Below are 16,327 nucleotides of genomic sequence, written 5' to 3'. Positions count from 1 at the left end.
ATAAACTTTCTCCAAAAGCAATCCCTTGTGTTTTTTAGGCTATGTCGAAAACCAAAAGGGATATAAATGTTATAACATTGAAAGAAACAAATTATATGTTTCTCGAAATGTTACTTTTCCTGAAAATGAAATTGCTTTTAGCAAAGAAAAAATCGAAGAGAGTTGTGATTATTCGTTTCTTTTATACATTGTCAATGAACATAAAAGGTGTGAAAACATTCATGATGTGCATGAGAGTGAAAATGAAGACACTCATGATGCAAATGAGAATATAAATGAGGTTCTTAATAATATAGATTTATCTCATAATAACATACAAACATATTCTCGACGTACTGAAGATCATCCACCAAGTACTTTAGAAAGATATTCTCAAAATCAAGATGTAGATTCTTCTAATCTTAGAAAATATATAAGAATTTCAAAAGTTCCTAGTAGATTTGTATTCTATGATTCCTTTGAACCAAAGTATAGAACATGCCTAATGGTCATACACTCATATTCAAAACTGACATCTTACCATAAGGCTAAAAATCATCAAGAATAGATTAAGGCAATAAATGATGAATTAGAAGCATTGAAAAAGGAAAAAACTTGAAAAATCCAAGCATTGCCTAAAGAGATGAAGACTATAGGATCTAGATGGCTCTACAAGATAAAAACTAAATGGGATGGAACATTAGAAAGATACAAAGCTAGGTTAGTAGCCATGGGATATAGTCAAGAATATGGAATAGACTACGACGAGACAGTTGCTCCAATTGCTCAAATGACCTCTATTAGAACTCTCATTTATATAACATCAATTAAAAAATGGTCTATCTTTCAAATGAACGTAAAAAAATATTTTTTTGAATGGTAATAGGAATGAAAAGGTTTACATGGATCCTCCACTAGGTTGAATTTAGCACATGGGAAAGAAAACCCTTCGGTTACGAAAAGCCTTGTATGGCTTAAAACAAGTTCCCAAAGCTTGGTATGATAGGTTCAGTAGTGCGATGACACAACTTCATTTTAAATCTTGTTTTATTGATACTGTGTTATTTGTTAAGTCTTCCAATGCAGGAATATTGATATTACTACTTTACGTAGATGATATGATAATCCCAAGATGTCACAAGCAGGGAGTTAATCATATCAAAGATGCGCTTAAAGACAACTTTGATATGACAGCCCTTGGTTTTTCTCGATATTTTCTTAGAATAGAAGTGGCTTACTCACCTCGTGATTCTTTTTGTCAGAGACTAAGTATGCAACAGAGATCATTGAACGATCAAGACTCTCGGATGAAAAACGGGTCGATACTCCAGAAGTCATAAATGCAAAAATAAAGAAAGATGATTGAGAACCTCTACAAGATCCAATTCCATACAGACAAATGATTAGAGCTTTGTTTTATCTTTCTATTACTCGTCCTGATATTTCTCATGTTATTCACTTTGTTAGTCAATTTCAACATGCTCACACTACAATACATATGAGTTCTGTAATGAGAATTGTTAGATATATTAAAAATTCCATCAATCATGGATTGTTTTATCACCTTCTTCCTCGTTAGAAATCATTGCATATTTTGATTCTAACTGGGGAGCGGATGTAAATGATAAACGCCCAACCATTGGTTTATATGTATTTATAGGTGATTCCCTAATTTCATGGTGATGCAAAAAACAGCAGAAGGTGTCGCTTTCCTCCATTGAAGTTGAGTATCGTGTCATGACAACGACTACATCTGAGTTAATATGGTTGCGACAACTACTAGAGGACTTGGGAATTCACATCGCAGAACCCTCAAGACTATGTTGTGATAACAAGAATGCGGTCCACATTACAAGCAATCATACATTCCATGAGAGGACAAAACATATTGAAATGGATTGTCACTATATTTGTGAAGAATTTCTAAGAAAAACTAGCACATTGCCTTACGTTCCATCGGATTACCAACTCGCGGACTTCTTCACTAAAGCGCTCCCGTCACCTTGATTTCATTACACCGTATGTTGGTTTTGTTTTGTATATCTTGATGTATGAAAACATATTTTTTTCTGCATCGTTAACCATGCATGTGTTTCGAGCTAGTTATGTTCAGGATGTGACAACAATCATGTTGTTGGCATGATGTTGTTCACACTCGTTATATGAGAGCATACATCCTGCCAACATATTCATGTGTGCATGTTGCTGGTCATACAAGCAATGTTCAAAAGAAAACACGCATGCTGCCTATGCATGTAACCGATTTTGCATAAGAGTTGTTTGTAATCTATGTCACATGGGTGCGGGTGCGGGTGCGGGTGCGACACGGGTGCGGCGCAATTCCAAAAAAATTGGACACGAGGACTCGGCTATATATATATATATATATATATATATATATATATATATATATATATATATATATATATATATATATATATATATATATATATATATATTAAAAAATATATATTATAAATATATATATTTTAAATATTATAATTATATATATATAACAATAAATTAACACATAAAGATTGTAAATTTTAAAGCAAAAGAAAAAGCAATTCTTAACAACACAAACTTACCAAAATATAACACATAAAGAAGCTTGTGAGTATGATAAACAACAAAACTTATCATAAATCTGCCTCATCGTCTGAATTAGAAGGAAGAACAGGATCAAGGTAGTCCATGTTGAGAGTATGTAAATTATCTCTTTTCCCTCCAAGTCAAAATCTTCTGGATTTACATCCCAATTCTTGGATGGTCCACAACTGCATCAAAAAATCACTATATTAGTATCTAACTTAAAACTTTGAATACAAATATTTAAATACAAACTTTGAATACAAAGAAAAAAAAATACCTATACTCTTCTTTGGTGAGGCGAGAAATTAATCATAGATTTGAGTGAACATATACCAAATCCTCTGCTCTTTTACTAGTGAGTTTGTTTCTTTTAATGTTGTGAATTTGAGCATATGTACTCCAATTTCTTTCACAACAAAATGATGTAGCAGGTTGGGATAACAACTTCATTGCAAGACGTTGCAGATTTGGTGTCTCTGATCCATATGTTGCCCACCAGTTAAGGGGATTTTTCTCGTCCCTTGCCACAAGTGCTGCTAAAGAATCAAATCTCCCAGTAGAAAACTTGCCAAACTCATTATTTACAACCTTAAACATGTGAGGATCATTAAAAAGTCTTCCCAAATATATCATTCTATTTCTTGATATCTCAGGATCTTCATTTGGAGAAACACGACCAACACCTGCTGTCAACCATTTTTTTGCATAGTATTTTGGATTGAGAGAGTGTGCCATGCAATGCAAAGGTGTATTATTTTTATCCCATCTTCTCACTAAAACTGAATGTACATGATTATAAAATTCTGAATCATCAAGTGCAATATCTTTCTTCTCATGTTTAAAAATGATACTTTGAACTTTTTCAATCATATTGTCCCACATTTCATAAATTCTATGAAGCATGGGTACATCTCTGTCAACTTCTCTCAGCATTTCCCAAATAGGCTCTGTAAATTCAACAAAATATGTAATTTTATCCCACCAAAAATCATCACAGATGCATTTTTTGATAGCTTGAGCCTTGACATCATCTTCAGTACGATAAAAATCCCAATCTTGATCAGCCACCATCATCATCAATGCATTCTTGAGTTGCTTAATTCTTTTTATCATAACAATGAGAGAAGCAAAACGAGTTTCAGCAACTTTCAGTAACTTGAGATCAGAATGCCTATTAAATATAGAAAGGGCATGATGATGGTTTACAACAAAATTTCTAATATTTCGAACATCATGCTCTATTTCCTCAATCCATAAGCACATTTCATGTGCATGTGCATCATCTTTTGATGGATTGCATATACTCTTAAGTGCCAAATTTAAACTGTGTGCTGCACAAGGAGTCCAAAAAATATGTAAATATGTATCTTCACTTGCCAAATTCATTCCTGCACGACTGCAAACTGGAGCATTGTCAGTAATGATTTGCACCACCCTTTCTTCACCCACTTCTTTTATCACTTCAACAAATAATCTCTTTAAATATTCAGCATCTTTATACTCTCCAGATGCATCAACAGTATTCAAAAAGATTGGCCCATTTAGTGAGTAAGCAATGAAGTTTATCAGTGGTCGCCTTTGTATATCAGTCCACCCATCAGAAACAATCGACACTCCATGTCGTTTCCATGCAAATTTTTGGGTCTCTAGCAAGTCTTCAATTCTATTTTTTTCCTATGCAAGAATGACTGTTCTTAGTTTTTCTGAACTAGGAGGCACATAACCACTCAAATTGCAATTAGCCAAAGATGTAATCATATCTTGCCAGTATGGACTTCTAGCTACATTAAAAGGAATTGAGCTTGAGTAAAAGAATCGACCAATCTTTTTATCAATTTCTGCTCTTGCCATGTTTTTGAATGACGCTTGTATTGTTTTATTGCTTTCCATCTTTCTTTTCTTTAAAAGCTCTTATTGTGTATCACTAGCAGTAGGAAAAGACAAATTAATCGAATCGCTTTTCATCTCTGCAATTTTCTTCTTTTCAGCTTTCTCTTGTTCTTTTTTTAATTGCTTTAACATGTCTTTGTCAACCCCAGAACATGCCCTAATTCCTTGACCACGAATATACAAAAGATGTGCTTTCACACGCGTATAAGAACCTGTGAAAACAGTCTTACATAGATTACAATGAAACTGCACATTCCCACCACCACCACTACTAGCTTTTATCCCTTTTGTCACAAGCCTCCAAAGTGGTTGAGAAACATCTAATTTAGGGTTAGAACTTGAACCAAATGTATTGACACTACCGCTAGAACTCGCCATTATATCTGAAAAGTGAAAACTGAAAAGAAAATAAGTAAATAAAATAAAGTTAATATTAATAAACACTACCTCTATGAATGGGAAACACAGGGAGCGGCCGAGCCCCTCCCCTGCGAAAACAGGGAATATTGGAGGGGCCGAGCCCCTCTTCTGCGAGCAGAGGGTGCAGGGAGGGGGGCCGAGCCCCTCCTCTATGAGTCGGAAGCACAGGGAGGGGTCGAGCCCCTCCCCTGCGAGCAGAGGGTGCAGGGAGGGGGGCCGAGCCCCTCCTCTATGAGTCGGAAGCACAGGGAGGGGTCGAGCCCCTCCCCTGCGAGCAGAGGGTGCAGGGAGGGGGGCCGAGCCCCTCCTCTATGAGTCGGAAGCACAGGGAGGGGCTCGAGCCCCTCCTCTATGAGTCAGAAGCACAGGGAGGGGCCGAGCCCCTCCCCTGCGAGCAGAGGGTGCAGGGAGGGGGGCCGAGCCCCTCCTCTATGAGTTGGAAGCACAGGGAGGGGCCGAGCCCCTCCCCTGCGAGCAGAGGGTGCAAGGAGGGGGGCTGAGCCCCTCCTCTATGAGTCGGAAGCACAGGGAGGGGCCGAGCCCCTCCCCTGCGTGCAAATGGTGCAAGGAGGGAGGCTACGAGCAGAGGGTGCAGGAGGGTCGACATACTTGACGGAGGAGGAGACGGTGGCTACCTGTCGCCGGAGTTCGGATCGTCGGCGTGGGTGCAGGAGAAAGCTGCAGGGGCTGAGGGGGAGAGGCAAAATCGAGAGGGTAAGCCCCTCTCCCTGTCGATAAACCCCTTTTAGGGTTCGGCTGCCAAAAAATGGATCTGGGTCGGGTTTGGACCCGACCCGACCCGGATCCAAAACTTATTTTAAAACTCGAAATGGACAATTTTGGACTCGGTCAAAGTTGACCGAGTCCAAAATGTAGACGGACTCGGCCTGGACTCGTTGACCGAGTCTGACTCGGCGTTGACCGAGTCCGACTCGGCGTTGACCGAGTCCGGGCCGAGTCTGAAGTCGCACCCGAGTCCGCACCCGTGTCGGGGCGTGTCGACGCAGGTGCGGCAACCCTTTAGCCGAGTCCATGTTACATAGTTTGTAATGCATGTAACAGGGTCTACATAGTGTTGTTTATACATGTTAATTTCACACGCATAGTGTTGTTCACAATACAACTGTGACCGCAATCATGTTGCTAGCATGATGTTGTCCACATATATGCAGTGACATCATATGATATGTGTGTTGCTTATAGAGTTGCCAGTCGAGGAAGCGGAAGCGAGAAGCGATACGAGAAGCGGAAGCGAGAAGCGAAGCACTTTCAAAATTTTAGGAAGTGTGGGACGACTTAGAAACGAACCAGAAATCATCTCGGAACTGACCTAGAAAGCGAACTAGAAGCGACTTAGGAAGCGAAGAAAGGAAAAAAATAAAAATAAAATAAAAATACAAAAAAATGATAAAAAGTGGAATGCGTGCTTCCCAAATTTTTATTTTATGATTCAAGGAAGCGCGCTTCCCCACTCCATATGACGCTTCCGGTAACTCTGGTTGCTTATATACGAATGCAGCAACAACAGGTATGTTTTATTGCGGTATATATATATATATATATATTATATTATATTGCCGCATACATACATATATATGCATATCGTTGCAATTGTCGCATTGAGGTTGCAGTTAATGCATTCGAAAATATGATATTTTTTGTTGAAATTGTAGAATTTGATCGGTATGGAATATTCATCTAAATCTGAGATGAATAGAGGATGAAACTAGTCGATTCTAAAAAGTTTAGTTTTTGGCTAATGTGATGAATTTGAAAAAAATGCATTTGTTCATTTGCCATAAATATGCACTAATGATTGTGTTCCCTTGCGACTTACAGTGTACAGTTGCGCTTAGAGTCTGTTTTGCTTTTGTTGAGTCTGGTGTAAGCTGCCCGGTTCAGGTGAATCAATACCCCGAAGGGGCAGTCCGTATACTTGAACTGTAATAGCTTGCAGGCAAAATTGTGAATGAAGTAAATGCGTTAAGCTTTCTTTTGTTCACCCTCATTGTGATTGCTTCTTGTGATTGCAATTTCTCTCCCACTATTCTCTTTTGCTCTCTTACACTCTGATTCCAAGCTTTCGCGATCGGCAAGCGAGCTGACGAGTAGGCTAGCGGCGGTGAGGAAGGATTGTCGCGCCGCGCTGGTCCATTGAAGAAAATAGGCCCGTGACAAGTGGTACCAGAGCCCGTTCTCGTGCTAGAGAAGGGACTCCGGAGTCGATGTCGACAGGCTGCGATTTGTGAGCAAAACATCATGGCGCCTTATCAAAACTTGTGCAACACCAAAGGCAAGGCAGTTGCTGAAGCTGAGGAGATGGGTTCACCTCGGGGCCAAGAAGAGTTGGCTGCAACTGTTAACAAGCTGGTGGAAGAAGTGACTTCGCATGATGAAGCGATTTCACGCGCATGTGAATCATTCAATAGACTGAATGATGTGGTGGCGAGCCTGCAAGAGCAGGTAACCTTATTAATGGGGCAAGTCACTTCGTTGACGACTATAGTGGCCGACTTGCAGACTGAAGTAGGGGAGCTTCAGTTGAAGAACAGTACGTTGCAGCGGACGGTGACCTTAAAGAGTAAGACCTAGCATCCAGAATGAGAACAGGGAAAAGACAGCCAACTGGCATATATCACTAGAGAACTAAACTCTTTGACTTTGTCATGAAGACTGAACCCCCTATCAAACCCTACCCAATAAAAGATCCAGCAGTGACATAGCCACATAGATCAACACAGTACACAAAACAAACAAGGCTACCACTGTCATTTTGTAAAATGATTGAATCAAGATTCTTGTGGCACTCTTATTTCAAGCTGGATATTAAACTTTCAGATATTCATAGTGAAGCTTACAAGAAGAGAAACATGGTAAGGGAAGTGTAGATGGATTACTCCTATGAAGTTGTCATCCATGCATATGGGTAGTCTCTACAAAAGTAACAAAAACAAGCATACTTTTATTGCCTCTAAGTAGCAAATGCAATAAAAGTATTTTATCCAATGTGATGAAAGGTGCATAGTTGTGCTCTTCTTATCACCTACACCTAGTAGGCAGTTGGGGATCTAATGATACTGGCTGAATTTCCATTGTTGGCTACACCAGGAAAGGCTATATGGCAGCATAGAACAGAACGGTGGGGATGCCCATGGGTGCAAAAGTGTCAACATTTACAAGAAAAGGCAAATTCCCAGCAGGAAATAATACCAATGAAAATACATTTTTGTCAAACACAAAAACATATGATGCAGAAGAAACAGGAGAATTTTAGGTAATGAACACAAAGTAATCAAACAGAATTCATGAAACTTCAATGTAGACAGCAAGAATTAATAAAATAAACAAAGAATATTGTAAACTAGCAGGATTAAAATTACATAAGCAACAACATACCTAGCCACCATCGTCCCAACTCCATCTCTGGTAAACAGTTCAAGTAATAGAGCTCCCCGTAAAGTACCATCTAACAGATGCACTCTTTGAACTCCACCCTACATTATGTCATTCTAGAAAGTAAATAAAGTATATGCTAAAGTTACATGCCTTCACCATAATTCATAAGCCTTACCCAATTAGACATCTTCAGAAAAAATGTAGTAAGCAATATATATAAAGACTAAGTTTCCAGCTCAGTAGAAAAGCCTTGGAATTCTTTCATTTCTAATGCTTCATTAAGGAGTGCATTTGGATAATTTGGAGAATTCTCATGGAAAAGTGAAATCTCAATCCCAAAAAAAATATCAAGAAAGAGAATTCTCAATTTCTAGATTTCTGCTGTTTGGGTAACTCGAACATGACAATTCCTTTTCTTTGAGAATTCTCGAATTATTGTTTGGTTTTACCATGAAATTCATGCGAACACTTTCATTCTTAGTTAAAGGAGTAGGTCTTCCAGTATGATGAAAACGGGTAGGACACATTTGGATAATATGCACTACTAAATCCTACCTAATTAAATTTTGCCTAATCAAAATTTGATTCAAATTCAAATGAAAAAATATTATCGAATTTATCGGATATGTATATCTGAGCCACAAAAATGTCAATCATGAAAAGAAAGTGGGCTCTGCTGCTAGGTGGTTGATATAAAAGGACTTCAAAAGGATCTTCGGTCCCATCATATTTGGCACAATATGAGTTACAAACCATTTTGATTTTATCATTGGCTGGTTTGGATCCTTAAGTAAATGAACTTCAAGGTGTTAGGCTTTATACAGACCCATGATAATGAGAAAGTATCTTCAACAAGATACTATAATCAAGATCCAATATTCTTGATGAAAGACAAGTGCACACATACACAATAAGAACACTTGTGCACAAAGGCACAAACCAATCAATCTCACAAATGCACTAAAAGAAAGAATATAATCTTTAATGAACACTTGGGCTTTGACCATAACAAAATACAAAGAGAAGGGCTCTATTTATAGAACAACAAAAAGGCATTTTGTGGGCCTTGGAGGGGCTCCACTCACAAAGTACAATAATTAAAAAAGAAAAAGAAAAAAAGAAAAGTAAAAAATATACAAACATATTTAAAAAGATGAATATACATAAAAAGAGAAAAAGACTAAAATACCCCTATGATTGATGACTATTTGTATATATATAATTAGATAGATACATGTACATGTATATGAAATATATATGTATATGTATCTCTCTTTATATATATAAAATATATAAGCATTACAATGATTTGGTATTATGATTTAACACCCCCCTCAAACTTTGGTCATTGTGACCGGAAGTTTGCCAAGAAGGAAGTTGAACTGTGAAGAACACAGTCTTTGGTAAAAAAATTTGCCAACTGATATTCTGAAGTTACGTACGAAAGATTTATGACTCCTTTCAGATATGTTTCTCGAGCATAGTGGCAGTCCATCTCAATGTGTTTAGTCTGCTCATGAAATATATGATTTTTAGCAATATAAATTACACTCTTGTTATCACAGCAAAGCTTGGTGGGCCCTTCTACATTGATCCCCATGTCTTCTAATAGCTGATGAATCCATGCAATTTCCATGGTAGTAGTTCTCATGGCTCGATATTCAGCTTCGGTAGAGGATAAAGACATTTTTTGTTGTTTCTTACATCTCCATGAGATCAGCAAGTCTCCTAAAAATATACAAAAACCAGTGGTGGAGTGACAATTATTTGAGTCACCTCAACAGTCAGAGTCAGTATAAGCAATTAATTTTAATTCAGAAGAAAAACATAAGAATACTCCCTTATTTAGTGTACCCTTTATGTATCTTATAATCCGCAATATGACACTCATGTGAACCGATGTTGGTGCATGTTGGAACTGACTTTCAGTATGAACTGCATGAGAGATATCTAATCTAGTAATACTTAGATATATCAATGATTTCATAAGCTGCCTGTAGGGGGTGAGATCCGAAAGAGGGATGACATCATCAATCTTCATTTTGGCTCCTACTATAGCAGAAGTTTCACAAACCTTATCATCTGTAATACCTGACCTGTGAATAATCTCAGAGGCAAGCTTAGTTTGAGATAAAAAATACCCTCTATGAGAGTATGCTACTTCAATACCCAAAAAATAAGTTAGAAATCTCAAATCAGACATCTTAAATCCATCCTTTAAAATTGATTTTATGCTTCTAACACCTTTAGTATTACTTCCGGTTATTAGCATATCATCCACATACAGAAGAAGAATAGCAATCTGTGCATTGGTTTTTCTAACGAATAAAGCAGTGTCAGTGAAACAGGATGAAAAACCATTTTTTCTCATTGCAGAATTAAATATATCATACCAAGCCTTGGGGGCTTGCTTTAAACCATAAAGTGTTTTTCGAAGACCAAGCACTTTTCCTTTGGGAGTCTTCATTACTAACGGAGAATCCATATATACCTCTTCATTTAAATCACCATTTAAAAAGGCATTTTTAACATTCATTTGATAAATGTTTCATTTGTTAATTGAGACAACAGTGATTAGGCATCAGACAGTGACCATGCGGGACACAGGAGCAAATGTTTCTTCATAGTCAATCTCGTATTCTTGACTATATCTCTTTGCAATCAACCGAGCTTTATATCTCTCAAGAGATACATCGCTCTTAGTTTTCACCTTAAATACTCATCTACACCCTATTGCTTTCTTACCCTTAAGGAGATCTTGAAATTCCCAAGTTTTTGTCTTGTTGAGAGCTGAAGGCTCACATTCCATTGCTTTCAGCCATTCATCATTCTTTTTTGCTTCTTCAAAGTTTCTGGTTCTATATAAGAGTGAATGGCGCTAAGATAAGCTATATGTTTAGGTGTAAAGAAATCATACGAGATGAACCTAGAGGGCATCGCTTTACTTCTCTCAGTTCTTCGTAGGTTTACATCATTTGTTGAATTGGAGCTACCAGGTTCACTGTATTTTTCAATTGCACTTCTAAAGTTGTTTCTATCTCTATGGGTTACAGGATCTCTCGATGCCCCTTCATCAATAGGTTGGAAGGTAGGTGGATGGGAGGAAAAATTTTATTCATCTTCTTTATCATTAACATCATTATGAGTGAGTTCATCTCACTATCATCATCTTGTGCTACCAACTCAAATAAAAAGGAGTAATCCATGTTTTCTTTATAAGGTTCACTTCTCTCAAAACCGCTAACATTTTTCAGAAAACTCACATTTCTGAAAACATATAACTTATCATTTTTTATATCATAACATCGAAACCCTTTTTGGGTTTCGGAATATCCAAGAAAGGCACATGCAATGGCTTTTGGTGAAAGCTTGTCGTTCTTGTCAGTAAGGGCAAAGCATTTGTAACCGAAAATTCTCAACCGACTATAGTTGGGTTCTTTGGTATACAGCATTTCAAAAGGTGAGATATTGCTCAAATTTTTAGAAGGTAGCCGATTTATCAGATAGACAGACGCTAAGGCAGCTTCGGCCCAAAAACCTTTGGGGATATTTTGAGAAATAAGTAGAGTTCGAGTTGTCTCTATTATGTGTCTATGTTTTCTTTCGGCTAATACATTTTATTGAGGGGTTTTTGGACAGGATATTTGATGGAGAATATCATGACTTTCAAGATAATTTTTTAATTCACTTGAAAGATATTCTCCACCAGAGTCAGTCCTGAAATTTTTCAGATTTCCATTAAATTGATTTATAATCATCATATAATAGGTTTTAAAAGTCAAAAAATCTTCATATTTATGCTTAAGAAAAAATATCCAACAATATCTCGTGTAGTCGTCAACAAAAATGACATAATATGCAAAAACCCCTTTTGATAAAACTGATGTCGATCCTCGTACATCTGAATGTACAATTTCAAAAGGTCTTATTGTAAACATAGATCTTTAACCAAAAGGTAATTTTTTTCATTTTCCCAAGAGTACAATAGTTAAAAGTGAAATTACTTTTACATAGATTTTTAACAAAAGGTAAATGGAAAATTTTTACAACATTTGGATGTCCAAGTCTCTTGTGCCATACATTAATATCCTTTTGTTGAACAACATTACAAAATGGGTTCTTTGGAATTTGAAGGGAATCGACATAATAAAAATCGCCTTTGCTAGAGCCTTCCTCAATCAACCTCATATCCAACATTTGTTAGATGAAAATTTTATATCATAACCATGATCCGAGAGATGAGAAACCGAAAGCAAATTTAAGTTTAATTTGGGTATAAATCTAATTTTTGGAATAAAGAACCCTTGTTTTTCAAAATTTTCAATTCCTTTTACTTCAAGAGATGTTTCATCCGCGGTTGAAACAAATGATGGAGAAAAATTGTTTGAATATTTTGAAAAAGAACTAATACTTGGGGACATGTGAAATGAAACACCCGAATCTAAAAGCCACGAGGTCTTACCGGGAGGAGAAGAAATTGACATAGCGGCTCCGAAAATAGCCCCCTTCAGAAGAGGTTGAAGTGCATCCACAATTTGTTGTAGTGAGAGAGCTCCATTAGAAGATGACGAGCACTCTTCGTTTTGAGGTTGGGATGTGGTAACCATAGCTAACAACTTCTTCCACTTTGGGTAAATAGGCTTGATGTGCACCGGTTCCTTACAAAAGTGGCACACAAGCTTGCTATAATCCCTCTTTTCACCTTGACCACTTGAACTTTGGTTTTGATTCTTGAAGTGGGGAGGCTTGTAGGTCCTTAAGTTGCTCCCCGGTCTTGAGACGGCATTAACACCTTCATTTTCTTCATTATTGGAGGGTGTTGCTAGAACACTCGGGTTATTCTTGCTTATACCCATACGAGTCTCTTCCCCACTTAGTTTAGTAATTACATCTTCAAGAGAGGGGGAAGTGAAGGCGGATAGAAGAGAACACCGAATTAGTTCGAATTCGGGCCTAAGACCATTCAAGAAATTAAAAAACGATCTTACACTAATTGTTTATGCTTAAGCTCAATAGCTTCTCCGCTCTATTTGGGCTCAAGCATGGCAAGCTCATCCCAAATGGAAGACAACTCCGCGAAATACTCTCTAATAGTAATTTCGTTTTGTTGAAGGGTCAAGGCCCTTTTTTGAAGGTAATATTTGTGGGACAAATCCCTTGAAGTGTACATCTTTTCAAGGTATTCTCACGCTTGAGAAGCTTTCTTGAACTTTATAATGTTGGCATTAATTCTTGTCTCAATGGATGAGAAAATCCACGAGAGGATTTTAAAGTTCCTCATATCCGATTCTTCATGCTTCTTACTATAATCTTCAAGCGCCTTGGCTCTTTCTTCTCCTTCAAGGATCTTTATTTATCCTCTCTCCATCAAAGTGATTTTAGGCTCCGGTTCCGGAATCGAGCATTGAACATAACCCCAAAGCCCTTTTCTTTAATATGAGCCTCCATGTTTCTGACCCAAACATGATAATTGAAGCCATTAAGTTTGAAACCGAGAGAGAAATGAGAGTCTTTTTCACCCATCAGAGAGGAGAAACAAGGGAAAAAGTTACGTACCAAAATAGAGTTCTAGATTTTTCTTGATAAAAGAGGCTTCTAAAATATTGGATGAATAAGAGAATCCATGCTAATCGCCAAAAATTTGAGGGCATGCTTTTCGAGGCACCAATAAAATGTGAGAATCCACACGATCTTCTTTCTTCAACCTTGCTTTGATGCCATGTGAAAGTATCTTCAACAAGATACTATAATCAAGATCCAATATTCTTGATGAAAGACAAGTGCACACATGCACAATAAGAACACTTGTGCACAAAGGCACAAACCAATCAATCTCACAAATGCACTAAAAGAAAGAATATAATCTTTATTGAACACTTGGGCTTTGACCATAACAAAATACAAAGAGAAGGGCACTATTTATAGAGCAACAAAAAGGCATTTTGTGGGCCTTGGAGGGGCTGCACATGTAGTCGTTGGAGGGACCCAACGACTATATGTAGGCCCCCCAAGGTACACAAAGTACAATAATTAAAAAAGAAAAAGAAAAAGAAAAGTAAAAAAATATACAAACATATTCAAAAAGGTGAATATGCGTAAAAAGAGAAAAAGACTAAAATACCCCTATGGCTAATGAATATTTGTATATATATAATTAGATAGATACATGTCCATATATATGTATATGTATCTCTCTTTATATATATAAAATATATATAAGCATTACAATGATTTGGTGTTACAATTTAACAGATAATAGATTTGGAACTATCAATAGGCATTGGATCCAAATATGCCTCAACTGGATCTGGATATTTAACAAGTTTTGGATAAGTCTAGTTGAAATGACACATAAAAAAAGGTCAATTGAGTTATTATGGATCACGGGCATAGATTGAGTTTGTTATGGATGATGGGTTAGGTTGAAGTTTGGGTAGGTAGATTGCTGGGTACATTGGGTCATGATTGGATCTAGGTAAGAATGATGAGTCATTGGAACTAGAATAGGTTGGAACAAATTTTGGATCACATTTTGTCGGTAATGGGTCTAGTTTGAACCTTATTCATATTCATAAAGATAATGGGTAATGGGTAATGGGTCTAGTTTGAACCTATCCATATTCATAAAGATAATGGTCCTAGTATTGACAGTTAAAAATGTAAATATATATACAATGTACATACATATGTATACATATATGTATTTGTATATATACATATATATATATATGTAAATAGTAACTAAGTTTTTAGTTTACTTTTTTCTTTTCTTTTTAGTTAGAAGTCAGCAAGAGTTGAGTAAAGTCAAGAGATGTTAGAGAGAGCCCAACAGTTCTATTTGGAGCCGTTGGGATCTCTCCCAACATCTCTTTTTGGAGACTCTCCTTTCTATATAAATAGGGGTGAAACCCCTTTTCTTTGCATGCTTCTTGCATGGGTTGAGATCAATAAAATTATTATTTTTTATCTTTTGTTCTTGTCCCCTTTAGTGGGTCTTTGTGAGTGAACTCGTTTGTGGTTATTTGTGTGTTCACTTTGGTATTTTGGTGGAACGCTTTTGAGTGTACACTTTTAGTGATTTAGTGAACATCTTTGGAAGAACTCATTTCCTTACATTAATGTGATTGGAGCTCTCTACAAGTTCAATTAAGTCTAATCTGATATGGGTGCGATAGATTAGGAATAAAAATTTGGTTCTGGTTCATAACCGAACGGCTTAAGTAGGGATTTGGTTCAAATTAGATCAGGTCTAGTGAGATTTGGGGCAAAAGCAGATCTGGGATAAGAGGGTTAAAAATGTAGTGGAGCCGGTTCTTCTTATGGTTGTGTCAAGATAGTACAGGAAGATGGGGTTTGGGTTAATGGGGCAAGCCGGTTCAGAACTGAACCTACTGGCTCCCAATTCTCCAACATCAAGATAGATTAGAGAGAGTAGACAAGGAAAGTTAGGATTTGGTACCCCCACCTGCCACTAGTGGCGTTGAAAGGGCAGAAGGTGGGGGTCCAGCCAGTCCTGGCCGCTGGCAGGCCACCGATCAGGTTCAGGCTTGTGGTGTGTCGCCACACACACACAGAGAGAGAGAGAGAGAGAGGTGAGGAGGAGACAGGACAACCCACCTTGAAACTTGGAAACCAAAGTTTCATGAATTCAAATTTCCGCTTGACTATGAGGGAATTTGAAATAAGGAAATTCTGGAGAAAGAGAATTTCCAAAACAAATTCTCAAACACATCCAAACATGAGAATCCACCTCTATGAGAAATGTGAATTCTCTTTCTCCATAATACCACTAGGATTACTGGAAACAATATAAGGTGGGAAACACGTTTCCTGGGAAACCGTTTCCGAAATGGGTAACACAGCATTTCCGAAACGTTTGGGAAACACCAAAAAAGTCATGAGAAACATGTTTCCCACACTATGGGAAACACATTTCGCATACTACAAAAAATGTTTCCCATGTGTTTCCCAAACATTTCCATTTTGTGGAATACATGCTATGTCACATGGGTGCGGGTACGGGGTACGGGTGCGACACGGGTGCAGAGCA

General features: G+C 37.4%; 1 protein-coding gene across 1 annotated transcript in view; it reads right to left on the bottom strand.

Moving 5' to 3' along the window:
• The window catches only part of LOC149837436 (putative amino-acid acetyltransferase NAGS1, chloroplastic), a 67,831-nt gene that overhangs the window by 26,858 nt on the left and 24,646 nt on the right, over nt 1–16,327 (bottom strand). The window contains exon 6 of the mRNA XM_090006040.1: nt 8,278–8,375. Within this exon, the coding sequence (XP_089862166.1) occupies nt 8,278–8,375 (98 nt within the window). The remainder of the gene's footprint in view (nt 1–8,277; nt 8,376–16,327) is intronic.

Source organism: Nuphar pumila, chromosome 5 (genome assembly GCF_984573655.1).
Source record: "Nuphar pumila chromosome 5, dmNupPumi1.hap1.1, whole genome shotgun sequence".
Classification (NCBI taxonomy): domain Eukaryota; kingdom Viridiplantae; phylum Streptophyta; class Magnoliopsida; order Nymphaeales; family Nymphaeaceae; genus Nuphar; species Nuphar pumila.
This window is presented reverse-complemented; position numbering and strand designations above follow the sequence as displayed.